Source organism: Vigna umbellata, chromosome 2 (assembly GCF_029865625.1).
Source record: "Vigna umbellata cultivar VRB3 chromosome 2, Vumbellata_1.0, whole genome shotgun sequence".
Lineage (NCBI taxonomy): Eukaryota > Viridiplantae > Streptophyta > Magnoliopsida > Fabales > Fabaceae > Vigna > Vigna umbellata.
In genome coordinates this window covers 35,874,461-35,900,678 of record NC_142166.1, presented here as the reverse complement: position 1 = coordinate 35,900,678, position 26,218 = coordinate 35,874,461, and the positions used below count along the sequence as shown (strand labels likewise).

The window sequence follows — 26,218 nt, the reverse complement described above, 5'->3', positions numbered from 1 at the left end:
TTTTTGTTCAATTATTAAACAAAAATTAGTGGATATAATGGTATAATTAGATGAAAGTAATCAATATCTCAATATTTGCAAAAAAAAAAATAATCAAAATGAGGATCAAATAAATTAAGAGCTAAAGAAGAATTAATTTTGTTAATGTAAAATGACTAATAATGATGATGAAAATTAGCATTATCAATGACTCTAGTTGGTGAATGAAGAAAGGGATCATAGGCTGGTTAGCTATGGTCAACTATATAACACTTGAAAATTGAGGCACTTGATAGATGAATGATATGAAGAGTTGTACCATGACTTGATTAAATGAAGAAATTTGTACCATAGTGTGTTTAATTGGTCTTCACACAAAAGTAATTTTCTAGCTCTCTCTTCAACACTTCGAATCAACCATTCATTTTTAGGTTGTTATAGTTAAACTATTTTGTGTTTGGTTCCTTGTAACTTGAATGTTTCTTTTCAAAAGCTTTTAAGCAAGAATGGAGCATGATCTGATAATACTGAACATCAGGAAGTGTGCACTTGGAAAATTCATAAGAAAACAAGAAGTAAAAGATGATGTTTGGGAATGACAATAAATGCATATACTTAGTAAGGTGATCAGGAATGACCTAAATCATGGTGTGCCTGGAGTATGGAGGTAAATGTATAATGAAATTCATGGTGATATTTTCCAAGATATGGATCAAACTAGGGAGGGGTTGCAACAATCATTGTTTCTTCGCCAGAATGTATTTACTTTACTAACAAGTGGTGTGGGATTAGAAAAACATTGTTTATTATACAACGATCCTAATATACCGGCATACTCTCACCATATTATCACAAGTGAGTGTGGACATAATAGCAATTGTTATCTTAGCATCTACTCCATTGTTAGACCTTCAAAACACAATCAATAATTCAAAAATTACAAAATCATCACTTAAGCATGTGATTAAGCAACCTTAAATATGAAACAATGACTAAACCATGATTAAGTCACATTTGGACCTTTATTAATTATGTAAAGGGTGTTGCTCCCTCCACCTCCCCAACTTTCTGTAATTTTTTTTAATTACAAAAATAACCCTTTTTTTATCTTTTTGTACCTTTTTTTTACTTTTAACCTTATTTAATTAAAAAACTCTAAATTTCTACTTCAGTCAGAGCAGCCCCACCTCTTCTTCTCTCGGATTCTCACCCCCAAACTCCAGATCCGTTTCAGTTCCTATCTTCCGCTTGTGGCTTTTCAGGTGCGGTGTATGCGGTGGTTGGTGCTTCGTTTCTACGGATCTACGAGAGGTTCGTTTCTTCGTTTCGTTTCTTCGTTTCTTACTTTGCATGATATGTTTATAAGCTTTTTTTTTGTAAATGTTTGTAATATATCGTGTTCAAGGTTGATGTTGTGTTTTCTGCTCTGCTTTCTATCTCTTTGTGTGTGTGTGTTCAGAGGAGGTAGAGGAGGTTCTTTGTGAGTGCGTAGAAGGAAGAAGACATTCAGGCCTGAACGAATGTCGCATATCCGTTTGGTCTTGAAACGGATGTCGATATCGTGGACGGATAGCCACATCCGTTTTACCTTAAACGAATGTTGACATCTGTTGACGGATGCTCATATTCGTTTAAGTGTTTACGTTATTTTAAGTTAGGGTTGTACCTACGCGAACCTTCACCCATTTGCACCTTCAACCACCAAGGAGACCTTCAAACACACCACCTAGACGAACTCTGACACAGTTGCAACAATTCCTCCCACCACCACCCACCTGCAACCTCTCACTCACCACACTCTCATACCACACACAATGAAAAAGAAAGGTCAAAGAATTAAAAAAAAAAGAATAAGAGCACAATATCAGAAACAATGAGAGGGGACAAAGTAGAACGTGAGAAAAAAGAGGTTGTGTGTCGCTACGAGATTGGAGTTAAAAAATATTAACCTAAAAGATAAATTTTACTTAAGGATATAATAGGAATATAGAGATAAAAGAAGGGATAAAAGTGGAATTGGGAGGTGGAGGGAGCAACACCCTTATCTAAATAAGTAAGGGCCCAACAAGAATAATATAAATAAGTAAACATTTAAGTTAAAGATGTTAACTTTTGTAAGCTAAATCATTCATTCTATAACAATTACCGAACACTTACTTAGAAGTCAAAACATCTTTGGAGGTACACCTTAGGATCAAGAATTGAAATTTGAGACTGAAAAATGAAGACATACATACTTATGACAATTGATTGGTGATTTTATAGGGTTTATCTGATATTATAAGAACAAGATATTTGATTATTTTTAATAAAATAAAAACATTACAATTTTAATACACACTAGTGCAGAGAAAGTTACGGTAGTGATTGTTTTGGACATTGAGTTTCAATTTCACAACCGAAACATATTAAAATAAGGTTAAAATGGTAAATTTTTTACTTTTAGTTCTGAACCAAAGCATAAAAATCAATATTTTTCTTCAGTTAAAAAGAATCGAAACACTACACTATAAGTAAATAATAAAAAATAAAAAATTATTATTTGTATGAACACAATCACGACCAAATACTCTTTCTAATTTAAAAATATTATTTAATTTTAAAAGTTTTTGGTTTTGGTTCAAACCAGAATCGTAGCCAAACTGTAAATAGCATTTTTAAATTAAAGAAAATATATGTATATTACAATGTTTTTACATGAATTTTAATTTTTTATTAATAAAATTTAGGATTAAATATGTTTTTAGTCCCTAAACTATTGGCCGTTTCTGGTTTTCGTCCCTCTTTCAAAGTAAGGTACAATTTGGTTCTCATTCTTTTTGAAACGTTCGTTTTAGTCCTCGAAATTTTGGTTTTAGTCCTCATTTGTTGCTAAATGAGGACCAAATTTTTAAACAGTGTTTAGTTTTCGAGGACTAAAACGACCGTTTCGAAAAGAATGAGGACCAAATTGTACCTTACTTTGAAAGAGGGACGAAAACCAGAAACGGCCAATAGTTTAGGGACTAAAAACATATTTAACCCTAAAATTTATTTGGAAGGTATTTTCAATATTATTCTTTTATACATTTATAATATACTATTTATTGACAAATCTCTCAAATCATATTAATTTTACTTTGAATTGTTAATTTTTTTTATACACTTAATCATTGTTTAGAAATGAATATAAGATGTCTATTATATGTGGATCTTAATATAACTATACGTTGATCTTAATATGTCAACATACTCTCAGCAATTTTCACAAATAAGTGTCTCGACATAATAGCAACAATTGTTATCTTAGCATCTACTCCATTGTTAGACCTTCAACACACAATCAACAATCTAAACAATACAAAGTTGTCACCTAAACATGTGATTAAGCAACCTTAAGTATGAAACAAGAACTAAATCACATTTGGACCTTTATTAATTATCCGTGTAGGTAAGGACCCAACAAGAATAATATAAATAAGTACACATCTAAGTTAAAGATGTTAACATTTGTAAACTAAATCTTCAATTCTATAACAAGTACCAAACACTTACTTAGAAGTCAAAGCATCTTTGAAGATACATCTAAGGATTAAGAACTAAGAGACTGAAAAATGAAGACATAATGTGAAAATACTTATGACATGACATTTGATTGGTGATTTTATTACTTCTATATAACATTATAAGATTATGATATTTAACTGTTTAATAAAATAAAAACATTACAAGTTTAATAAAAAAAATAGTGTAGAGAAGAGATACAGTAATATAGTGGTGGTTGGTTTGGACATTGGGTTTCGATTTCACAACCAAACCATATTAAAACAAGATAAACAAGGTAAATTTTTTGCTTGAGTTATGAATCCAAACATAAATATTAGTATTTTTGTTTTAGTTAAAAATAATTGAAAACTGAACTATAAATAAATAAAAAAATAAAAAAATTTATGAATTTATATGAACACGACTGAATACTCTTTTCGATTTAAAAATATTATATAATATTAAAAGTTTTTGGCTTGGGTTCAAACCGAAATCGAAACAAATATTTTTAAAATAAATAATATTTTTAAAGTAAAAAGAATATTTGACTTCAATTTGTCTCATAAGCTTGTATATACGTATATTGCAATGTTTTTACATGAATTTTAATATTTTTATTAATAAAATATATTTGAAGGTTATTTTCAATATTATTTTTTTTATACACTTAATATACTATTTGTTGACAAATCACTCGAATCAGATTAATTTTACTTTGAATTGTTAAATATTTTCCAAATTGTGTATATATTTATTTATATTGAAAATAAAATAAAAAATAACAACTCATATAATAACATTTTCAAAATAATATTTTTTCTCACATAAAAAAATGCCTCATTAGGGACGAATAAAAAATATTAAATAAAAAAACTAAAAATAAATATAAAAATCATATTATTTTAAGTACAAAATTAAGTATTGCAAATAGTTTTACGCCATTTATTATAAGGGTGTTACTCCCTCCACCACCACATTTTCTCCCTCCACCTCTCCAATTCTATTACATATTTTTTGAATTACAAAACTAACCTTTTATAATTACAAAAATAACCTTTTTTCTTTTTAATCCTAATTATTTACTTTTATAATTAAACTAATAAATAACTTTTTATATAATTATAAAATTATTAAAGAATACAAAAAGTCATATATAAAAATATATATTATACAAAAATCCTAACTATATATAACGTGCAAAATAAAAAAAAAATCTAAATATATACTAATAAGAATAAAGATCCTCAAAAATATATTATTAAAATACATCAAAATATATTCAAAAATAATATATCAAAAAATATAAATTATATTATTTAAATATCTTCAAAATTAATATAAAAAAACTGTAAAATATAAACCGTAATCTTTAAACGGATGTGAGCATCCGTTTAAGGGAAAACGGATGTCAACATCCGTTTAAGGGAAAACGGATGTCGACATCCGTTTAAGGGAAAACGGATGTCGACATCCGTTTTCCGTTTTCCCTTAAACGGATGTTGACATCCGTTGACGAATGCTCACATTCGTTTAAAGATTATACGGTTTATATTTTAGGTTTTATTACGCACCTTCACGCCCTCTCACGCCTTTGAACCAGCACCTTGAAGCACCATCACAGTCACGACTGAAGATGAATTGCTTTCCCCACTTTCAATCTTACTAAATACAAAGTCCACCACACTCTCACGTCACAATTCTATAAAAGAAAAGAAGAAGTGAAACATGAGAGACAACCCAAAGAGATAGTGGAACGTAAGAGACAACTTGGAAAAAATAATAAAGAGAAAGAGGAAAGAATGATAAAGAAAATGAATGTACGTGAGATTTTAAATAATATTAACCCTAAAATTTTAATAAGGGTAAAATAGGAATTAAAAAATAAAGAAAAGGGTAAAAGGGGAATGGGGTGGTGGAGGAAGCAAGTTGTGGTGGTGGAGGGAGTAACACCCTTATTATAATTTTATTAGCCTAAACTAAATTGGGCCGATGAGAGAAACGGTCCAATAAAGGTGAAAACCCTGGAGGCGGAATAAAGAGGAAAAGAGTTATCCCTATCTATATCTATCTACTCATCATCCAAGCTCAGTGATCATCAAAACCGACGCCGAGTGAAGCTGCGAAATCCCAAACCAACCCTCTACGACATACCGAACCATGTCGCCAGGTCCCGTCGTCGACGCTTCCCCTGAGATTGAAGTAGAACAAGAGGTTCCTGCCGTCGACGACGCAACGCAGAAGAAGAAACCCCAACCACAGGTTTCTCCTCACTAATTCTCACTCTTTCCCCTTTTCATTTTTCTGTTTTAATTCCCAAAACGCGATTCGACTCGTTTCTCTTGTTGATGTTTGGTGTCTCATTTTGGAGCATGTTGTTAGGATGACGATGCTCCCCTTGTCGAGGACGTGAAGGACGAAGCTGACGACGATGAAGACGACGATGACGACGACGATGAGGATGACAAGGAAGACGGTGCTCAAGGTGCTGTTCTCTTTCACTGCATTTCCCACTGTTTTTATGTCATAACCTAACGAAATCCTTGTTTGGTGGTTTTGTTTATTGTATGGTTAATAAACCCTGTGCTCTAATTTATGAACTTTTATTATTGAGTCTCTATGTGCTTCTGCATTTTTCTAGGGTTCTGGTACAGCTCTTCGCTTAACTCACGTTAGAATAGTTATGACTCTTTGCTTGTGTTAAACAGATTGACATATAGATTAAATTATATTCTTGTCAAGCTATCATTTTGTAGCAACCATAACAAGATCACTCTAATTATATATGTTTTTGTTCTTCTTGTCAGTTAATTTTCAACTGCTTAATCTTTTGGCTGTTTATATGCGTATTGACTCTAGATGTTGGTCATGGATGATTGCTGTTTTTTGTTTTTAGTACAAGCCTTATTTTCACAAGGGTCTGGACGTATCCTTTACCCTTTTATTAATTAATGATAGCTGTGTTGGAGATTCATTGTTTGTTTGCACAGGACACAGTAGGAATTAGAAGGGGAATTGGTAAAACTTTTCATTATTTGTCACTTGATTGGTTGGATTTCGTGGGCTGTTGCTTCAAAAGATCTGGGCTACATTCAGTTGTTGATAATGTCCAGAGTTACAGATTGTGCATGATTAATAATACAATAGTTCAGTTTGTCCGAGAATTAACAGGGGTGACAGGGGCATAATGTGTTTTATTGCTGAAGAAATGACATTACCATTAGCAGAAGTTGGAATCAGTAATATATATATATATATATATATATATATATATATATATATATATATATATATATATATATATATATTTGCATTAGTTTTCACTTTCAATTAATTATTCAAGCATAACATTCATGAAAGTAAAATTTTGATGATCAATCTTTCTATATCCTAAGGTGTGGTCTCTGTTTTTAGTCTCAAAGACAACTAGTTAATTTTAAACGTTCTGAGTTTCTTACTCCCTTCAGCTGCATATTTCGAGTCAGACGGTTGTATTTTTCACTTTTATTATAGTCTTCAACTCATCAACTAGTTGCTAAAGGCTATTTCTGATCACTGAGATCTTTCTTATACCACTATTGTCATGTTTGGTCTCGGTTTTTAGTCTCGAAGACAGCTAGTTAATTTTAAACGTTGAGTTTATTATACTCCCTTCAGCTGCACATTTTGAGTCAGGCGGTTGTATTTTTATTTAATTTTTATTTTTATTATAGTCTTCACTCATCAACTAGTTCCTAAAGTCTTTTTCCGATCACTGAGCTCTTTCTTATACCACTATTGTCATGTTTGGGGTTCTTTTTGTTGATGCTGAACTTCACATCTTAACTATATTAGCATCTACTTTTATCTGTTTTTTTATTTTTACATGGTTGAGTTGTTCGTGAAAAAAGTACACACTGTATAGCAGTTTCAATGTTAGCAAGTAAATAACTGTTGCAGTTTATTTGGAAGAAAGGGTCTTTACCTAGAGAAAATGTCTTTGTAGTTATGCACTTTACGACTTGTCCTCTGCGTTTTAGCAGCCACAGGTATAATGGATTAGTCTGGCTTGTTATCTGTTGATCTTATTGTTCATTAAATTGTTTTATTGGACTGAAATGCAGGTAGTGCTGAGGGTTCAAAGCAGAGCAGGAGTGAGAAGAAAAGTCGAAAAGCAATGTTGAAGCTGGGACTAAAACCTGTTACGGGCGTTAGCAGGGTCACAATCAAGAGAACAAAAAATGTGAGTCATTATATGTATTATTCTTTTCTGCGATCTATCTGGAAGATTAATAGCCTTTAACCAAGTTATTTTATGCATTAGATTCTTTTCTTCATCTCAAAACCTGATGTGTTCAAGAGTCCAAATTCTGAGACCTACGTCATATTTGGAGAAGCAAAAATAGAGGACTTGAGCTCTCAGTTGCAGACACAGGCTGCCCAACAGTTCAGGATGCCAGACGTGGGATCTGTTACAGCGAAACAAGATCAAGATGCTGCAGCTTCAGCTGCACAGCCTGAAGAAGAGGAGGAGGTTGATGAAACTGACGTTGAGCCCCATGACATTGATTTGGTGATGACACAGGCGGGAGTGTCAAGAAGCAAGGCTGTCAAGGCACTCAAGACTCACAACGGGGATATTGTTGGAGCCATTATGGAACTCACTACTTAATTGGGGTTTATGTTTTATTTGTATGTTTTTTGCGGGATAATATTAGAACTAGTACAAACCGAATCAGAATATCAACCTTTATATGTTTGGAACTAGTACAGACCTTTGTAGTTTTGTTGCGTTCTTGAAAAAATTCAGGTCACGTTGTTTGATTTAGTTTTTTAGTTCTACTGGTTAGCATTTGTCAAGGAAGAGAATTATTAGTAGGCACAACCGAATGCTTATAAATTTACAACATTTACCATTCTAGTTCAGATTACAACCGAATGCTTATAAATTTACAACTTATAAATTTACAGCATTTACCATTCTAGTTCAGAACCCGCAACTCAATTTCCCCTACTGAGTTTACTGGAATGATTGTGTAAGAGTGTCTATCCTATTTTTGGTTGAAATGTGTCTTTATAGTTCCGAAAGTGATTCATCGGTAGATATATTGTACTTGGTTGAAACAAATATGATTATAATTGCACAATGATTTGTTTCATAAATGTGTCCTTATTATATTGTCAATTTCATAAAATATAATGAAATACTGGTAAGGTCATATCTGTGTTTGAATGTGAAACTTTTGGATTTTTAAAGGGTTTAAAATGTCATGATAAAAGGCCTCATTTGGACTCTAGCCGAAAGAACATGGAAGATTACTTCCCACACCACTCAACATTGCTCCCTCTACCGTTATATTTTTTAAAATTTTAAAATTATTCTTTATATTTTAAAAAATCCTACATCTTCACTTCTTTCCTTCAATTGATGTCAACATTTTAAAGGAAAGATTCTTCAAGGGATATGTCACAACCAATCTAAGTTTATATTTTCTTTTAGTTTTTAGTTTATTAATTTGTTGTATTTTAAATTAATATATATATATATTATTTAATTTTCTTTTTAAATTTGTTACATAATTATATATAAGTTAATTTTATTTTATTTAATAAAATAATTATAATTAGTTTAATTAAATTAAATTATTTTTTAATTAATTATTTAAACCGATATATCACATCCATTCAAGTTTTTTTTAATTTATTAAAATATTATATTTTAAATTAATTTATAGAATATTTAATTTTTTTTATTTTATAATATATTACATAATTATAAATAAATTTATTTTATTTTATTTAATGAAATAATTATTATTAATTTAGTTTAATTATATTATTTTTTAATTAATTATGTTAAACGAATATGTCACGATATATTCACATCCGTTCAAGGTTTTCTTTAGTTTTTAATTTATTAAAATATTATATTATACATTAATTTATAAAATATTTTGTTTTTTAATAATATATTACATAATTATACATAAATTAATTTTATTTTATTTAATAAAATAATTATTATTAATTTAATTTAATTATATTATTTTTTTAATTAATTATATTAAACAGATACGTCACATTCGTTAACAAGGTCAATTTTTTTTTTAATTTTTAGTTTATTAAAATATTATGTTTTAAATTAATTTGTAGAGTATTTACATTTTTTGTTTTTTATAATATATTATAATTATGTAAATTAACTTTATTTTATCTAGTGAAATTAAATCTTCAACTCTATTTGGTTCTTCTAAAAGCTAAGGATTAAATTACTCATTTGTCATGTAAAGGATATTAACATTATTCAGAATTTAAGTTGAATCATTTTTGGCATTTCAGAAATTTGTTATCCATAATTTATTTGTAATATTATACTATATGCTTTCCTATTAATATTAACATCATTTAGTTTATCAAATAAGGGATAGATATAGTTACAAATACTAATAATTAACCTATGATTTTTGTCTGTCAACAAATACGTAAATTTTGAAGGCATTCTTTTAAGAGTGTATTGGTTAGTACTTTTATAAAGTATGAGATCTATGAGTATTTATTTCAAATTTGTCTTTACTTTGGTTGCTAACTGTATTTTAGAGGAATACAAATAACACAATCAAATAATTTTTTTATTGGTTAAATTATTAAAATGTAATTTTGGAAATGGAACATGATATCAAAGTTTTTAGCTTTCAAATTTTCAAACAAATACTAGACTATATTTCTAGTATTTGTCTTTGTTATATGATAAATGTATTTCGTTACATAAATATTTAAAAAAAAATTAAAAATATGGGTCGATGGATGACTATAAAAGCCCAAGGAAAAGATGGGCCGAAGAACCCGAAAGCCCATGAGGTAGGAAGGGTGAAAGGATGAATAGCAGAAAAAGAGTCTCATCATCGAATCTATCGTTTCTGCCATTTCTATCTTTCAGTCTCAGTGTCTGTGGAGTGTTTGTTCACTAAAACAAAAACCATGTCTCCGGGACCCGTTGTTGAAGCCGCCGCCGATGCCGGAACCGAGCCACAAGTGCCCTCCGTCGAAGAGGCAGCCCTGAAGAAGAAACCTCACCCCCAGGTTCCCCATCTTCACTCATTTACTTTCAATTTTTTCACTTTACTTTCTCTCTCATTCGCTTCAACGATCTGTGTTTTCCTCAGGAGGATGATGCTCCCATCGTAGAGGATGTGAAGGACGACGAAAAAGATGAAACCGAAGACGAGGATGAGGACGAGGACGATGACAAGGATGACGCCCAAGGTCTTCCTTTTTCTCAATCACCATGTTTATATGTATCACTGTTAACATAGATTAATGGATTTAGTTGTTTGTAGATTTACAATTTTACCTCTGAGAATAATAGATTTTTTAGCTTTGTTGTAGACTATAGTTGTAATGTTAGGGATTATCTTTGTTGGCAATGAACTTAATGTGTCAACTTTTCTCTCCGTTTGATATATTTCTGTGCTTTAGGTTCTTATATCATTTTGAGATTTCTCTTTCAATGAGAAAACCAATGAGTTTCATAGTTCATAGGCGTGCATGTATGTAAACAATAACCAATAAGAAATCATTGTAACTAATAATAACTCTCAAGGTTGTTAGCGCAGAAGTTAGAGTATTCACTGTGTAGTTTAGTCAGAAATTTTAAAAAACTATATATACTTGTATTATTTGTTTCAAAGGATTGAGCTATGTGGTTGTATATTGTTGTGCAGTGTTATGAAATGAAGGTTAGGGCTATATAATTATAGGGTTTGGCCAGAAGAAAAATACATTGTGTCTTGTTTTATTGTGTCTTCAACTGCAACACTGTATCTGCTGATCTATTCTCTTGAATTAATGTATTTTTATGATGCAGGTGGTACTGAGGGATCGAAGCAGAGCAGAAGTGAGAAGAAGAGCCGAAAAGCAATGCTGAAGCTGGGATTGAAACCTGTTAGTGGTGTTAGTAGGGTCACAATCAAGAGGACAAAGAATGTGAGTCATTGTATATATTGTTCTCGTCTTTTCAGTGATCTATCTGAGATATGGATGGCTTTTAACCAGATTGTTTTATGCATTAGGTTCTTTTTTTCATCTCAAAACCTGATGTCTTCAAGAGTCCAAATTCTGAGACCTATGTCATATTTGGGGAGGCAAAAATAGAGGACTTGAGCTCTCAGTTGCAGACACAGGCTGCTCAACAGTTCAGGATGCCAGATGTGGGATCCGTGCTGGCAAAACAAGACCAAGATGCTGCAGCTGCATCCGCGCAGCCTGAAGAAGAGGAGGAGGTTGATGAGACTGGTGTTGAACCTCATGACATTGATTTGGTGATGACCCAGGCAGGAGTTTCTAGAAGCAAGGCTGTCAAGGCCCTCAAGACTCACGACGGGGACATTGTTGGTGCGATCATGGAGCTCACTACTTAGCTTCTGTTTATGTTCTTTGTTGTTGTTGATTTTTGGGGATGATTTTGGAACTAATGCCATCCTTATTATTTTGTGGTACTCAAACCATATCACTGGTGCATATGGTTGTGTTTACCTTATAATTTTGTTGCTATCTAAGATTTGTGGTACTATATGATGATGAATGATCATATTATTTTGTTGTTTTTATTCATAATAGCCTTCTTTGAGCTTTATAATGTGCCCTCGAGAGTTTAGACCTGAGTGTTGCATGTTTAATTCCTGGTATATACAGTTTGGTTTATTGGATTTGGATCCATACCTGCTACTTTTGAAGAAGGCTCATGTCCCATACCTTTGGAAATGGGATACCATACATTCAAGTAATTATTTCCAGAAGTATTGTTAAACATGTAATATACTAATTTAGCATTTGTCCTCAACGATATCTATAGCTTAGAAGAAAAGTTTGTTGGTTGTCAATAGCGAGGCATTGTGATTGGACGATCTTGGAATATGCGCAAAAGTAAATTGATTGTGATACTTCACACGACAAGCTATCAATTTTTAGGGGCAAACAGAGAGGACTGATTCAGCGACAGGTGAAGGCTAGTTTTGCGAACAAAATGAAAAAAGAAATATAACATAAGCAAAGTTACGTGCTCTATAATCAAACAGGAGGAAAAAACCTTCCACTAGAAACACGACTCAAAATATGTAAATCTTAATCTGCTGCAGGTATTTCCCGCACCACTATTGCTAGCTACTGACCACCCTGCAATTTGTTCTAATCTCTCCAGCATTACCTGTTAAGACACTGATTTGACCCATCTTAACCATGGCATCAGCAAATTTGCTTGCCCATTGATAGCTATCCCTGGCATTTTGCTCCACCTGGCTGGCTGTTTCAGCATTAGTTAAGAGAGTCTGGTCGGATGTGAACAGGCCTCGGTTTGCTAATATGTCAACATAGTAGCCTACATCTGCAATTCCAGGACTTGAAGGGTTCATTGGAACCACCATGTTTGGGTTTGTGCTGCCTTGTGGACATTTCCGCTTCAGCCATACTGCGTATGAGGGATCTAAACTTGAATCCTGTCTAGAACTGGCACTGAAATTGTACAATCTCTTGCTGAAACTTGAGCAATGAGAGCGGCCAATGGTGTGTGCTCCTGCATGAACAAAGTACACGCCATTAGCAAATTTAAGCTATAAGCAAACCATATGTTGAAGCTCTTGTATACCTGAGAGGGTGACCATTTCATCCTGTGTTAATCCCTTCCTTGCGAAGAGTTGAGTGAGCTGGTTTACATTAAAGGTTGGAGGAGGTAACTCTGTTCTAGTGTCTGAAGCTAGTGAGATTCGGCCATCTCTTCTACCTGCTGGAACATCATAACCAAGCCCTTCAGCCTGCATAATTCAAGAAATGGTTAGGTTCATTTCCTTGCTTTCAGAAATGTTTCTAGAACAAAGTACAGACACTTACTAACTCCACACTGTCCCTTGCTGCAAATGCCAGAATGTCAGCACAAGAAACAATCCCTGGACACACTGCTTCAAGTTTAGCCTTGGCTTGATCAATGACTTCGTACCCTCGAAGACTTGGTTTATTTGCGGGAGAGTCTTTCTCTGCAGTGTTTGAGGGAGTGGAATCAAGAAGCACTGATGCATCACACCCCTAAAAAATTAACAAACAAGTAAAAGTTTTTACTAAAGAAAGAAGGTGAGTAGCAAATTTTACTGATATTAAGTAATGGATAAATATCAAATGGCTTCATATAATAATCACTTACTCTGATAAAGCAATCATGAAAATGCATTCTGACAAGCCCAGCAGCAATCCCAGGATTATTACTGACAGCTTTTCTGACTTCATCCTTGACAATGAACTCAGCCATACCACATGAGTAGCTGTAAAACCCAACCTGCAGTTCACAATGAGCATTTTGATTCAACAAATATATGACCGACACTATACTTATTATGCATTTAAGCATTGTTGACCTCATTTTCTCTTTAAGATTGTTTTTTTTTCTAAGTAAGATTACAACATAATTGTAGCCTATTTATACATGAAAGGCAATGATTAAGAGCATTGTTCTACCCTTAGTGTCAAGTGATAGGGCAATAAGCTGGAATATTACTATTATTATAATGTGATCGTGAAGAATGCAAGTGACTGGGGGGCTATAAGAAACGACAAGTAGAACAAGTTATAGCAGAGTACTAGTGTAGTGGTTTGATAATGTCCCTTCTCAAGATTTCACGCGGTGATAGGACGAGGAATACGTGCGTAAATCAATTCTGGTTGACTAGAGTGCACGTAAATCCAAATTGGTTGTTAAGTTGAATGGATTGGTAAATATAAATAATAGGCTAAAAAAATTGGTTTCATAATTTACATGCTAGGCCAACGTGGTAGTTGTTACAGCAACTTTCATATTCCTAGAAAGAAGGCATGGATTAGGATGAATGATTTACTGATTAAGCTTTCAATTTCCAAGACAAATTGGTAGTAGTCACATTTTAAGATTAGTTATATGTTCTAAACCACTATTTCTCATGGATTAGGTGTAACTTTGATCGTGAGGGAATGTTAATTATAACCTACCACTATCTTTTTGAAGCATCATTCATATGTTCTTGTTTATTCAATTAATCCACTTATTTTCTGCATGTTTGAAAATCCATTGAGAGCAGATTCAGGGATGTCATGGTCACGCCCAAAAACTTTATAATATTTTTTTGCCCGTTTTAGAAGAAAAAAAAATGTTTGACCAATGATACAATCATATTTATTCGAGGCAAGAAGTTACTGTTCGGAAGACAGTATCAAGTTGATAGTTTCTCATAGGTAACACAGGCTTACAAAGGTCTCTACAAAGACCTACTAGAAGGAAGACCTCAAAGGAAATATAAACTTAGAGCTAAAGAGAAAAACCAAATAAGATTTTTTTTTTTTTTTTTTTGTATATAATCTTGCATAATCTCAATTATCATATTGCTGAAAGTGATCTTATACACATTTAGAATTCTCTCCATCAACATTTTCTCAAGATGAAATCATGATCTTTAAATAATTGTTGTCAAAAACCGTATTTTAGTATAGTGAGTTTTATAAAATTAATAGTAAGATTGTATCTTTCACAAAATTCCACCAGGGTAGTTCGCAAATATATATATATAATGATAATGGCATATCTTTTTGAATCTCTTTGCCATCAAGGTTTTTGCGTCTAGATCGTTTAAGCATCATCCCTTCTTTTATAACCGTTCCACCTTGTATTCATAGCGCAATGTTTAACTCTTACCATAGCGATAATAGCTTCGAAAATTAAATTCATTTACATTGACAATGCGAGGACTCGCAGTACTGTTAAACGTATTCAATTTGCTACATGCTTTTAGAAAATGTTGCCAACATTCTTTAAAAACAGGTTTAGTCTATTTTCCAACAAGAACTCTCGTTCAATTTTAATATTAAGAAAACACCACAACAATAAAGTGAAAGAATTTTAAGCCGTTAAAATCCTTTTCTTGTACGCCCGTTATAATCACTAATTCAGTATTGCATTCAAATACTCAAACTAAAATACTAAATGTGCAACAGAACAAGCAGACATTTGTTGCATCCAAAGCAAGTTATTTTATGCATCGATCAAACAGCTTCTTAGGAAAGCAACATGTGAATGGAAAAGTAATTAGCAACGTAGCTAGCAAATTATACAGCAAACAATGTCAAAATATTCTTTGGAAATAAAAAAAAAAAAATCATCAAGGTCCATATGGTTGATTAACTTGAAGCAATTTGGCAACTTGATATTTTAGTCACTCGCACTTGTTTAACACGACATCGTTATATACAAACAGAACAAAGACTGATAAGACCAAATTCTGTAACATACGTCTGATAAAAATAACAAGAAAATGTAATCCATAAACATTATTCAGTCGTGTTCTCAACTCAAGTATAGACATTTATTGTACCATATTAACCAAACTCATCACGGTTTCAAAACGGCCTACATGCTTTTCTCCACATGTTCCCAATCAGATGAGAAGCCATCAGAGTAATAGTTAGGAAGTTGAAACTCACTGGTTCTGCAAGGCTGAATTTCTTGACTGTCATCCAAATCCTGGTGAAACTTCTCTGGGATTGATTTGTCCATGGCAATGTAGGAACCGAGATGCACTGTTGTGTCATTCATATCTTTGTCAGCAGGATTTTCATGGACGTCCAAACTTTTACCCTCAGATTTTTTTGCAACTGTTGTGTCATCCATATCTTTGTCAGCAGATCCAACTCCGTCTAATTGTTTCCCTTCTAAAGAAATAGAGCTTGAACCTTCCAGCCTGGATTTAAGAATATGAAACCTAGCCACAACAGATGCCTCATAATCAGTACTATTTTTTTCAGGAATAGGGGAGTCTTGGCAGAAACTGACTGCATTTTGATTATCAGTCCCTCTAGGTGATGACTTGTCTTCCATGTCTGATAGTTCCTCTGGCTTGGTAGTATCAATGCATGACTGGTCAACCCGGGCTTTGAGAACTTGGTATCTGGCCATAACAGAAGATTCATGATTTCTTTCAGGCTCCTCATTTGAGGATGAAACAATATAACTATTAATGGCTTTATCCAGGTTCCCATCACCACTTCCTCCAGGTGTCATTGCATTATTAGGCTTGTTGACATCAGTAAAAAAATTCAACCAAGATAGTCCCTCTAGACTTGGAGAATCCAAGACAGACAAATTAAGGGCAGTTGAACCACTGTTCGGATAATTGTGCGCTTTAGTTTCAGAACTCTGATTTTGCCTCAAATTCGGAACTACCTCAGATTTTGATTGATTTTCTATCTCTACAAAATTTATAAAAGATAAAATATAAAACAAATTTCCATGATATTTATAAGAATGAGGAATATTGAGATAAAGAGAAAATGTCAACCTCTTTCCTTGTAAGAGTGATTATCCATTTCAATCTTAATTTGGTTATAGCGAGCCTTGTAATAGACAGAACACAGTTCAGCTTCAGCCTCAAGCCAAAGATTCTTATATAACGCTGCCTGAGGATCTGCTACTTCATCGTGGAAATTCTCATTAAGAGTCCTTTTCAGATCCTATAAAAAGGTATGCCCGCAGTAATTAAATATTTCCCTTCCGCTGTATTTTCTCTCTTTCCAATTGAAAATACGTGTTAGTAAGAAATAAAACAATCTGAAATACCTTAGTCATGCCATCAGTCATTGTCATTTCTCTAGCCCCCCTTCTTGAGGAAATTGAATTTGAAAGCTTCCAAAGGGGTTTGGCAGACCTGAAATGCAAGTTTGCATCCGAAACAAGTGGATTCTCAACCTTAGAGATCTCTGGTCCAAGCTTGGTTAATTGTCCCCTCTTGAAACTTGCATTCTGAGAATATATATATACATATATATATATATATATATATACATATATATATATATATACATATATATATATATATATATATATATATATATAATGAGCAAAAGTTTTCTTCTACTCAAGCCATGAAAAAGTGTTTACTATCCTTTATAGAGCTGCTTTGTTATTGAATATAAGAAACAAGAACATCATACCTGGTGAAACTCACGCGATTCTCTAGCACAGTTAAACGTTTCTGGCTGATTGTAAAGACATTCCTGTGCAGGGGCAATTTGTTCAGTAGTCTTTAAAGCACAAGTATTAAGATTACTGATCACATGTTTAAGGACATTGCAATCTCTCTCTTTCAATTCACAGACATCATTTTCGCAGTGGTAAAGGAGCAATTCTGATAAATTTTGCATAGTATTAACCAGCATTTGGACATTTAATTTTTCAGTTGTTACTCTCCCAGCTGTATTTACAGGCGTAGCTGTAGTATTTACGACTGAAGAAGGTGAAGAAAATGTAGTAGTGGCATTTACTACTGAAGAAGTTGCAGTGGTGGTATTTACTAATGAAGAAGTTGCAATGGTGGTATTAACTACTGAAGGTGTGGCAGTGGTATTAACTACTGAAGGTGTGGTACTGGTATTTACTACTGAAGAAGGTGCAGTAGTGGTATTTACTACTGAAGAAGGTGCAGTAGTGGTATTTACTACCGAAGGTGTAGTAGAAGGTGCGGTAGTGGTATTTACTACCGAAGGTGTAGTAGTGGTATTTACTACCGAAGGTGTAGTAGTGGTATTTACTACCGAAGGTGTAGCACCATGTTCCAAGAATTTATTCAAATTGCATCCAGCCTTTGCATCACCTATGCATGATGTGTGCTGTTTTTGTGTCACCAATTTGTTATTCTCTGCAACTTGATACTCCATTTGAGAAGATCCAGACTCAGAATTGGTTGCATTGGCTGCTGGCAAACTATTTCCCTTCATTTTAGTAACATCCAGAACTTGAAGCCCAAAACCACAGTTAGGATTAAATGGAAAAGGTCCACCATTCACAGCACTACCCAACTTAAAATCGTCATAAGCAAAATTTGTTACTGAAAATTTCCTTGGAGAACCTGAAGAACCTGTTCCTTGATAGCCATTTGAATTTTCAGCTGACTTTTTTGTATTGCTATCTGTATTAAGCAGGTAATGCTGAGACTCGTGAATGATGGGACCAAAGCTGCTTTCTTTTTTGTGTACATATTCTTGAGGCAGGACCGCAGAAGGTTGAAAATAAGAAAAGTGAGCAGCTGAAGCTCCCTTCCAGCAAGGTGAGTCTTCAGCAGGATTGCATCGGTCACCACCCTCAAAAGATTTCTCAACATTGACATCTTCCATAGTGCAAGGTCTTAAGCTTGAAGTATTCATATTGGCATGAGGGGTTTGATATTCAGTCCTTCCTCTAAATATATAATCAAAATCATCCCCCAAAACAGTCTTGTCTGAACCCATTGCTTTGTTTGATGGGGAAGGCTCATTTCTTCCTAGATGGCCACGGATATGAGTTGAGTCGAAGCAACCAGAGATTCCAGGACAGGGCCTGACAGAAGCCTCCTTTGTATTATAGAAACTACTGTACCCAACATGTTGATCTGATATAATATCATCAATATTCATATCTGTAATCAAACCTGTTCTAGGCATCGAAGAAACAGTATCAACCTTTGAAGATTTATCAATATGTCTTGAGTGTTTGTCATATGAACCAATGTTTGACAGGTGATTGTTCCCTGAATCAGCAACTGCTTTCATCAAAGGGGTCTCATGACGTGTTTCCACAGGCATTGAAGGCGACTGCAGAGAAGATGAACCTAGAAATTCAACTGGCATAGATTTGAGATTTCCCCACCAGCTAGATGTATCAGGTAAGGGACGTGAAATTGCAGGCATGTAGTTTTCCCGATCAGTAATATATGAAACCTCACCACCAACAGAGTCCTTCACCTCTCCGTTTGCTGCATGCAATAAAAAAGACTTATGTTCAATATAAAAGATTAGAAATTGATTTCCCATTTACCACCATCCAATTTAACAAGAAACATATAACAGATATTCATTCACAAACGTTGTTGTATGAGATGTGTTCATTCCAAAAGCTGATAAAAAAATGTTCATTCCAAAAACATTTTGCAGGCTTTCTCATTTGAAACATCCCCTGACACAAGACAATCGTATACTTACATTGTATTATATGCATGCATTATGTATACAAGATATCATATCATATTACATAATTTAGTATTAACAATATAAGCTGACTGATTTTAAGTGTGTTAGTAAATTACATGAAGACTACATTAAACTTTCTCGACGGGCTGTTCAGAAACATTGAAATCAGATACACCTTACACAGAAATCAGACACACCTTACATAACCAAAATCGACTGAGCACGTCTATATCTGGCAATAGAAATTGAAAAAACAAAATCAATACAAGGGAAATAAAAAACAAAATACCTTGTTTGTGGTTCATTATTTCTTCTACCAAGCCAGGAACAGCCTTTGAGGGGAGACTGCTGCTCCCAACTCCAACCTGTTTCCCTTTACCACTGCCATTGAACTCGCAAAACCTTTCCCAGCAAACACCTTTTTGACCAGAAAACCCTAATTCAGATAAGTTGTTAGCCTCCTCCAGAGAGGGCCAATCCGAAGGGGAGGTCAGAGAAGACCAGTGATAAAGCGGCACCAAAGAAGAGTGATCATGAATTGCAGAAGGCACATGATACGGTTGGGCTTCTACCAAACTTGATCTTGCAGCATAAGAGGGAAAACCCCGTTGAGGGTACTGAGCAGTGGAATCCAATTCTCTAACGGGGTTCGAAAAGAAATCGTACCCGTAAGGTTGATAGTGAATTGGAGGCGCAGACACTTCGGATTCAATTGAATAGTCTGTGTGAGTCCCTGAATCCATGGACAACACATCGGAGGAAGGGTAAGGATTGACACTAAACGGCGCTGCAAAAGCTGATAAACTTGAAACTGGTGAGAAGAAATAAGGATTCGATCCCCCAACACCCTTCATCGCTTGCAGATTAAGCTGTCATGAACAATCCTTCAAACTGGTTCAGAATTAACTTACAGTTACTGGTGTGGAAAAGAAAACAATTTTCAAAGCTGGGATAGCAGAATTCAGAATTTATAACAAAAAAATTATATGAGAAACAGAAATTATATGAGAAGGTACAAAATTGAAAAGATAACATGTGAAGATGGCGGAAAACAAGGAATTATAACGGAATATGTAATTCAACTCAATTAAATAAATAAGTATATTCTTTATTATCAAAATCTTATTAATTTGATAATATAATTTAGTTTCAATTTTTTGTTAAAATATTAAAGTTTGTTTCATTCACATAATATATTTATTATTTATTACTCCATTACATTTGCAATTACCTTATACTTATTACATTTAACATTTAATTATATTTATATCATAATATTAATATTCAATTTACATTTATGTTTATATTGTATTAAAAGTTTTATTTTTGGAGTTATTATTATAGGAGGTTATTGAATAGTTGATAACAAATAAAAATTAATTCTTCTAATTATTATTAAACTAGTTTTTTATTAAATTTATAAAAAGTATATTAAAAGATAATTATAAAAATAATTATGAAATCCAAAGATAAAATAACAATAAATAATGAGGTTACTAAGCAATAAATAGTAATTATAGATTATATATATATATATATATATATATATATATATAGATTTTGTTACCATTTATTTAAATAAATTTATTAAATAATGGAATATGTGAGACCCTAGAAAATTAGCACTGCAAATCCCTGTTACATCACCATTAATACACGCCACATCACGGCTCAGGGAAATTAAAAACCCACTTTGCACCGCATGCAAGCCTGCCATGTGTCATTTTAGAACCTTAGGAAATCTGTAGTGGGAAACAGGTGGCAGTAAGTGAGTGCAGGACCGTTTGACGTGGGAGGAGAAAATGATTTCTCTAAAAACACTTCCTCTCACTCTCGCCACTCACCTTCTTCCTCACGAAGCTCACCCCTTCATCTTCTCCAACTTCTCTCCAAGAACCTTCACCTCCTCTCTACCATTACTCACTTCTTTCAACTCCAATCAACTTTCTGAAACCGTAGAAACGTTCACGGGCCAGTAAGCTCCATTTTGATCCGAACCTCTTTTGATCCTGTAACCGGTAAGTTACCCAGCCATACCTTAGTTCTGGAGTTACTATGAACGCTGTTTCAGTTGCATGCAAGGATAAAATCTGAGTTTCTGAGTTTTTTTGGTTAGACTTAGTTAAGGAGCGTAAGGAAGAGCTTAACGGGTAGAAAGCCATAGTTGGACAGATTCAAATTATACTGTTAAACGTTCACTGTTATCCAGGTAAGGGAAGCTTATATGTTTAATTTATACGGTATGTTATATGCTTTGATTTGCATGTGTGATACATCTGAAGATTTAGCTGTTATGAAAGTTTACTGAGATCTGATATGGTTTCTGGTTTGATTTATTTGTCATGAACGATCACTGGTTGTATGGAATATATATGTTGTTGGTGGTTTGAAATGCATGTTGATTTGATTATGTATGAATGAAGAATGGATATTGTATATTGGGAATGATTAACATGTTGAGATCTGTATGATGATGATGTTTAAGGTGAATTAAATCTGGAATGAAAGTTATAAAGTTTGAAAATTTGAAATCTGGAAAAGTCTGTTAAGGTTGAAAAATCTGAAATTTAATCATCCCCTTTGATAAATGACGCTCGTCACTGTACGGTCTTAGACCGTTCGGTTTTCATTAAAATAACTTAGATTGGAATTCTTTCATTTGGAAAGAATTCTGCTCGAGAACGAGCGTCCCCATTTTGTGAATGAGCGTTCGGTTCAGCTCAGTATAGATAAATATTTGAAACTTTATAAATACGTGACGTTCGGCCTTAAGTCGAGCGTTCGTCCTCAATGACGTTCGGCCTTAAGTCGAGCGTTCGTCCTTAATGTCGTTCGACCTTATGTCGAACGTTCGTTCTACAGAGCGTTCGTCCTTATATTGAACGTTCGTCCCAATTGGCGCTCGGTCTTATACCGAAGTGGTCGTTCTGATTTGTGCTCGGTCATTGACCCAGCGTTCGTCCAAGCAGGGTTCGGTTTTATAACTGAACGCTCGTCCTTATTATTGAATTCTGAGCGAACGTATCTGGCGTTCGTCCACGGTTATTTATGGAACGTTCGGTCATTGACAGTAAGTGTTGTTTTCTGATTTACAATTACTCTGATTATTTATCCAAGTCATTTTGTAAGGTATTTATCCTCTTTATTCAACATAAAGTTCTTGTACTCCAAATCTTCTAAGTATTATACTGATCTTCTAAATTCAATCTCATTTAAATATGTTAGTTTTTCTTAACGTCCGTAAATGGAAAAGAGTTTGTTTCTTTTGTTCAGAAACGTGTGGTCAAACAAACTGGAATACATTCGTTTTAATTGATTAAAGGATGCATGTTGTTAATGTTAAGAGAATGGAACACTGAATGAAAATGTGAATAAAGAGAACTGGTTATTATGGGCGAATGATATTTTGAATGAATAATTGGAAGTGGATTTTAACGAGCGTTCCAAGGAGGAACGTCTCAGATGTGCTGAATATGAAATATTGAATGGTAAAGTATGAACCTGGATAAGTTAAGCCTCGCAGTCCATCCTGATATTCCGTGATACGCCTCTTCAAGTAGAAGGGGGTATTCATGCGGGGGAATGGCAGGAGACCCTAGTCCATTGAGTACTTCGGGCAGATAGGGTTAACCTCGAGTGGCAGCTGGGAGATTTGATCAGTTACTACACCACTCGGGTGCAAGGACGCTTGTAACTACATGGTTCATACAGTCCGGACGGTCTGTCTTATATTACATTTTTCTATGATTATTATTTGATGAATTACATGCTGTATGTGCGTTTTGAAATGTAACTGTATGTGTAGATTGTATAAATTAAATATTATAAGCTTACCCTTGCATTTCCATTGTGTTGTCTACTGTTCATGTATATCCGTCTTGTCCAAATGCAATGATCATCCGTTGTGGATGTGAGCAGATGGTGGTGCATCCCTTGAGCAAGTGCTGGAAGAAGAAAATTTGGATGAAGCCAATCTGGTAGAGGTTGAAGTGAAGGCCGAGCCTTAGAGGCGCTCGTTAGAATAGGAACTGTAAATGTTAGTGCTTAAAGAACGTTCGGCCAAGTATTTTGTAAGGCCGTTCGTCTTAATCATGTATCCCCCTATTTTGCGTACGTTGTTTTGTGCATATAAGAACGTCCGTTTTGGGTTTTCTTTGTATGCGTTTTTAAGCGTTCCCTGTACTCATGCCGTTTAGGCTTTTGTGAATCTGATTTAATACAAAGACTGTTTGTGATTACTGTTAATTGTAATTAATTCTGATTTATGGTGATTACTGTATTTTGGGATGTTACATTAGTGGTATCAGAGCAGTTTTGTTCCTTAAGGAACACTGTAGGTTATGAGCATGCTATGTTTGTGCTGCGTATTCAACGTTTCATTTGAAGAGAGTGTCAAACCGTCCGAATTTAACTAATGATTATTTTCTCTGCTTATCAGAGAGAACAAATGGCACCAAGATCACTTCCTCAGCCTGCCGAGCGTGATGCATCAGACCACATCAGGCTATTGGAATCCGTAATAGAGGCACTTCAACAGCAGAACGCTGCTTTGATACAGCAAAACACGGTCGCCTTGCAGAGTCTGGAGGCTGCGAGGGCACACTCTGAAGCTACCCAAAGACAGTTGATGGAGATCATAGAAATCACTAGGAATATTATAAATTCAAGAAGGACTAGGAGGACGCCTTACGCTCGTACTGGAGTACCATCTACTTCTAGTGGGTCTCAGGCGCAATCGTTAGCTGCTGCCAATCGGTCTGGACATCAATGGGCAGTGAAGTGTTTTCAGTGTGGAGGACCACACTACCGATCATCATGTCCTAAGTTGTTGGGAGTGAAGTTATGCACTCGTTGTAGGAGAAACGGTCATCTAGAACGCGAGTGTAATATGGGAGGACGAGCAGTGATGACGCCTCTAGATGCTGAAAGAAATCAACCAAGGGGCGTGGTCGAACAAACAATCGGTCGGGATTAGGCCATGACAGGCGCTGGAACAACAAGTTTAGGTACATTCAACAACCACACTTACTTATTGTATGAACGGTCTTGCCGTACATGGTTTTAAATTGTTGTGATAAGGGAGTCGTTTGATCTAGGGATGAAAGTACTAACAATTGAGTTAGTTGGATATCTAACCTGTGAAATAGTTGTTAATTATTATTTTAGGGAGTGTTGTTTACTGGAATTGACTGATCTAGGATATACTCCATAAAACTGGAGTGTTGACGCTCGTATCTATTAAACTAAATCGTTCGGTAGTAAGGGGGTAACAGAACGGTAATGATAAACATTTGAATCATAGAGTTCTCCGGAAGAGACGCCCAGGCTAGCTAAAAGTTAAATCTCTTTTTGCGCTAATACCATATGTTAGGATAACATCAGTAATTTATTGCAAAGTAGCAATTGCGGAGTGGATGGAACTCAATAACTAATTTAATTGAAGCGAACATTTCGTTATATAGTACTCTCGTTTTCTTGGTATACAAGATGGATGAGTCAGAGTGAAACAGGTGAGAGCATTGCTAGGAATGTTAGGAACAATAAGAGCTAAGTGTAGAATCGTTCGAAGTATGAATTACTGGATAAACAATGTGCAAACACTAAGACGGGTGTAAGCAGTGATAAACCGAAATTTGGGTCTCGTTGAGAATTTCAGGAATTAATATTATAAGGAAGGATACAAACGTTAGTATAGAGAGTGAAACGTTCGGTAGAACCGATCGGTAATAATTCTAAGATACTACTAGATTTACTGAGAGTAGATTGAACAAGAATTTTCGTTTTATAGTTATCAGTTTGAGAAGTTAATGATAAGGATTGGTTTCACAGGACAGCCGGGAAGTGGTTGGATTGTTTAGAATACAATTTAGTAGCAATCCAGGTAGAGACTATCATTTCATCTCTTGGATCTGTGCAATCATCTAAGAGTAAGTTGGGTAACCAGTTTAGGATTCGTTCAACTTATTACTTCAGACGAACGGCCGGACGGATAGGACAACCCAAAAACATGAAGACATGGAAGTATGCTCGTTTTGAATCGAATAGGGGTCAGAGATGAAGTCTATTTTTCTCCAATAACCAAGAAAATCCACTCTCTGCCTAAATCTAAAATGTTTGATACTTCCTTTAAACCACTCGGGAATTCCTTGTATCCCCTTCTTCAAACAGTAACTGTCATTTAGAATCAGCCTTATATTTTATTCATTGCGTTTCTTGTGATTAATCGTTCGGTTTTCATCTGACAAACGTTCTCTTTCTTCTAAGCGTTCGGTTATGAACGAACGTTCCGATCTTTTGGCTGCTCGGCTTCGTTCGTTTTTTTTAGCACTCGTTATTTATGTCCTTTATTTGGATTAACTATACAAATATATATAGTTCACCTTATCTTGTTTTTCATTAATAATTCTATTCCACGATATTCATATTATTCTTTCGGTGTTTCTCTTCTCTGTCTCGCTGTTTCTTCTGTTTCATTGTTTCACACTCGACTACAATAGAAACCAACTCCCATATTAATTATTTTCCTCTTGAAAGACTTGTAGCTTTTCTTAATAGTGTTTTTCTCGTTCGGTATTTAGGTTACCGATCGATCAATCGTTCAAAGCCATGATTTCCTTATTTAAATGTTATCAACCGTTTACTTACTTCAGAGTTCTTCTGTAGTTCACTCTCTTTCCATAACCATTCAGCCTTACCAAAATTTTTCCGTTCGGTATAGTTGGAACCAGTC

At 34.2% G+C, this 26,218-nt stretch overlaps 4 protein-coding genes across 4 annotated transcripts; 2 read left to right on the top strand and 2 right to left on the bottom strand.

Annotated features, from left to right (window-relative positions):
* Nucleotides 1–5,558: 5,558 nt before the first annotated feature.
* On the top strand, nucleotides 5,559–8,308 carry LOC124845851 (nascent polypeptide-associated complex subunit alpha-like protein 2). The gene is made up of 4 exons (XM_047323038.2): nucleotides 5,559–5,763; nucleotides 5,884–5,986; nucleotides 7,605–7,723; nucleotides 7,805–8,308. The coding sequence occupies exons 1-4, from the start codon at nucleotides 5,662–5,664 to the stop codon at nucleotides 8,150–8,152; spliced, it is 672 nt and encodes a 223-aa protein (XP_047178994.1). The 5' UTR covers nucleotides 5,559–5,661; the 3' UTR covers nucleotides 8,153–8,308.
* A 2,071-nt stretch (nucleotides 8,309–10,379) lies between these two features.
* Nucleotides 10,380–12,086, top strand: LOC124845853 (nascent polypeptide-associated complex subunit alpha-like protein 2). The gene is made up of 4 exons (XM_047323040.2): nucleotides 10,380–10,560; nucleotides 10,644–10,743; nucleotides 11,345–11,463; nucleotides 11,550–12,086. Exons 1-4 carry the CDS (start codon nucleotides 10,459–10,461, stop codon nucleotides 11,895–11,897), a joined length of 669 nt encoding a protein of 222 aa, XP_047178996.1. The 5' UTR covers nucleotides 10,380–10,458; the 3' UTR covers nucleotides 11,898–12,086.
* Nucleotides 12,087–12,503: 417 nt separating this feature from the next.
* On the bottom strand, nucleotides 12,504–13,901 carry LOC124845852 (peroxidase 5-like). Its single transcript, XM_047323039.2, has 4 exons — nucleotides 13,670–13,901; nucleotides 13,363–13,554; nucleotides 13,121–13,286; nucleotides 12,504–13,048 (listed from the first exon to the last, which is right to left on the bottom strand). The coding sequence occupies exons 1-4, from the start codon at nucleotides 13,883–13,885 to the stop codon at nucleotides 12,636–12,638; spliced, it is 987 nt and encodes a 328-aa protein (XP_047178995.2). The 5' UTR covers nucleotides 13,886–13,901; the 3' UTR covers nucleotides 12,504–12,635.
* Nucleotides 13,902–15,665: 1,764 nt separating this feature from the next.
* Nucleotides 15,666–20,484, bottom strand: LOC124845850 (uncharacterized). Its single transcript, XM_088106635.1, has 5 exons — nucleotides 19,778–20,484; nucleotides 17,479–19,274; nucleotides 17,105–17,287; nucleotides 16,827–16,998; nucleotides 15,666–16,737 (listed from the first exon to the last, which is right to left on the bottom strand). Exons 1-5 carry the CDS (start codon nucleotides 20,340–20,342, stop codon nucleotides 15,899–15,901), a joined length of 3,555 nt encoding a protein of 1,184 aa, XP_087962761.1. The 5' UTR covers nucleotides 20,343–20,484; the 3' UTR covers nucleotides 15,666–15,898.
* Between the last annotated feature and the right edge of the window lie 5,734 nt (nucleotides 20,485–26,218).

Excerpts from the sequence above, each read along its gene's own strand:
- LOC124845851 (XM_047323038.2), top strand. The coding sequence starts at position 5,662 with ATGTCGCCAGGTCCCGTCGTCGACGCTTCCCCTGAGATTGAAGTAGAA. Across the intron at positions 5,987-7,604 it reads CAAGGAAGACGGTGCTCAAG|GTAGTGCTGAGGGTTCAAAG; the intron begins GTGCTGTTCTCT and ends ACTGAAATGCAG. Across the intron at positions 7,724-7,804 it reads CAATCAAGAGAACAAAAAAT|ATTCTTTTCTTCATCTCAAA; the intron begins GTGAGTCATTAT and ends TTTATGCATTAG.
- LOC124845853 (XM_047323040.2), top strand. The coding sequence starts at position 10,459 with ATGTCTCCGGGACCCGTTGTTGAAGCCGCCGCCGATGCCGGAACCGAG. Across the intron at positions 10,561-10,643 it reads AGAAGAAACCTCACCCCCAG|GAGGATGATGCTCCCATCGT; the intron begins GTTCCCCATCTT and ends TGTTTTCCTCAG. Across the intron at positions 11,464-11,549 it reads CAATCAAGAGGACAAAGAAT|GTTCTTTTTTTCATCTCAAA; the intron begins GTGAGTCATTGT and ends TTTATGCATTAG.
- LOC124845852 (XM_047323039.2), bottom strand. The coding sequence starts at position 13,885 with ATGAGGTCAACAATGCTTAAATGCATAATAAGTATAGTGTCGGTCATA. Across the intron at positions 13,287-13,362 it reads CAAGGGACAGTGTGGAGTTA|GCTGAAGGGCTTGGTTATGA; the intron begins GTAAGTGTCTGT and ends TGAATTATGCAG. Across the intron at positions 13,049-13,120 it reads TGAAATGGTCACCCTCTCAG|GAGCACACACCATTGGCCGC; the intron begins GTATACAAGAGC and ends TTGTTCATGCAG.
- LOC124845850 (XM_088106635.1), bottom strand. The coding sequence starts at position 20,342 with ATGAAGGGTGTTGGGGGATCGAATCCTTATTTCTTCTCACCAGTTTCA. Across the intron at positions 19,275-19,777 it reads AATAATGAACCACAAACAAG|CAAACGGAGAGGTGAAGGAC; the intron begins GTATTTTGTTTT and ends TATTGCATGCAG. Across the intron at positions 16,999-17,104 it reads TGACTGATGGCATGACTAAG|GATCTGAAAAGGACTCTTAA; the intron begins GTATTTCAGATT and ends ACCTTTTTATAG.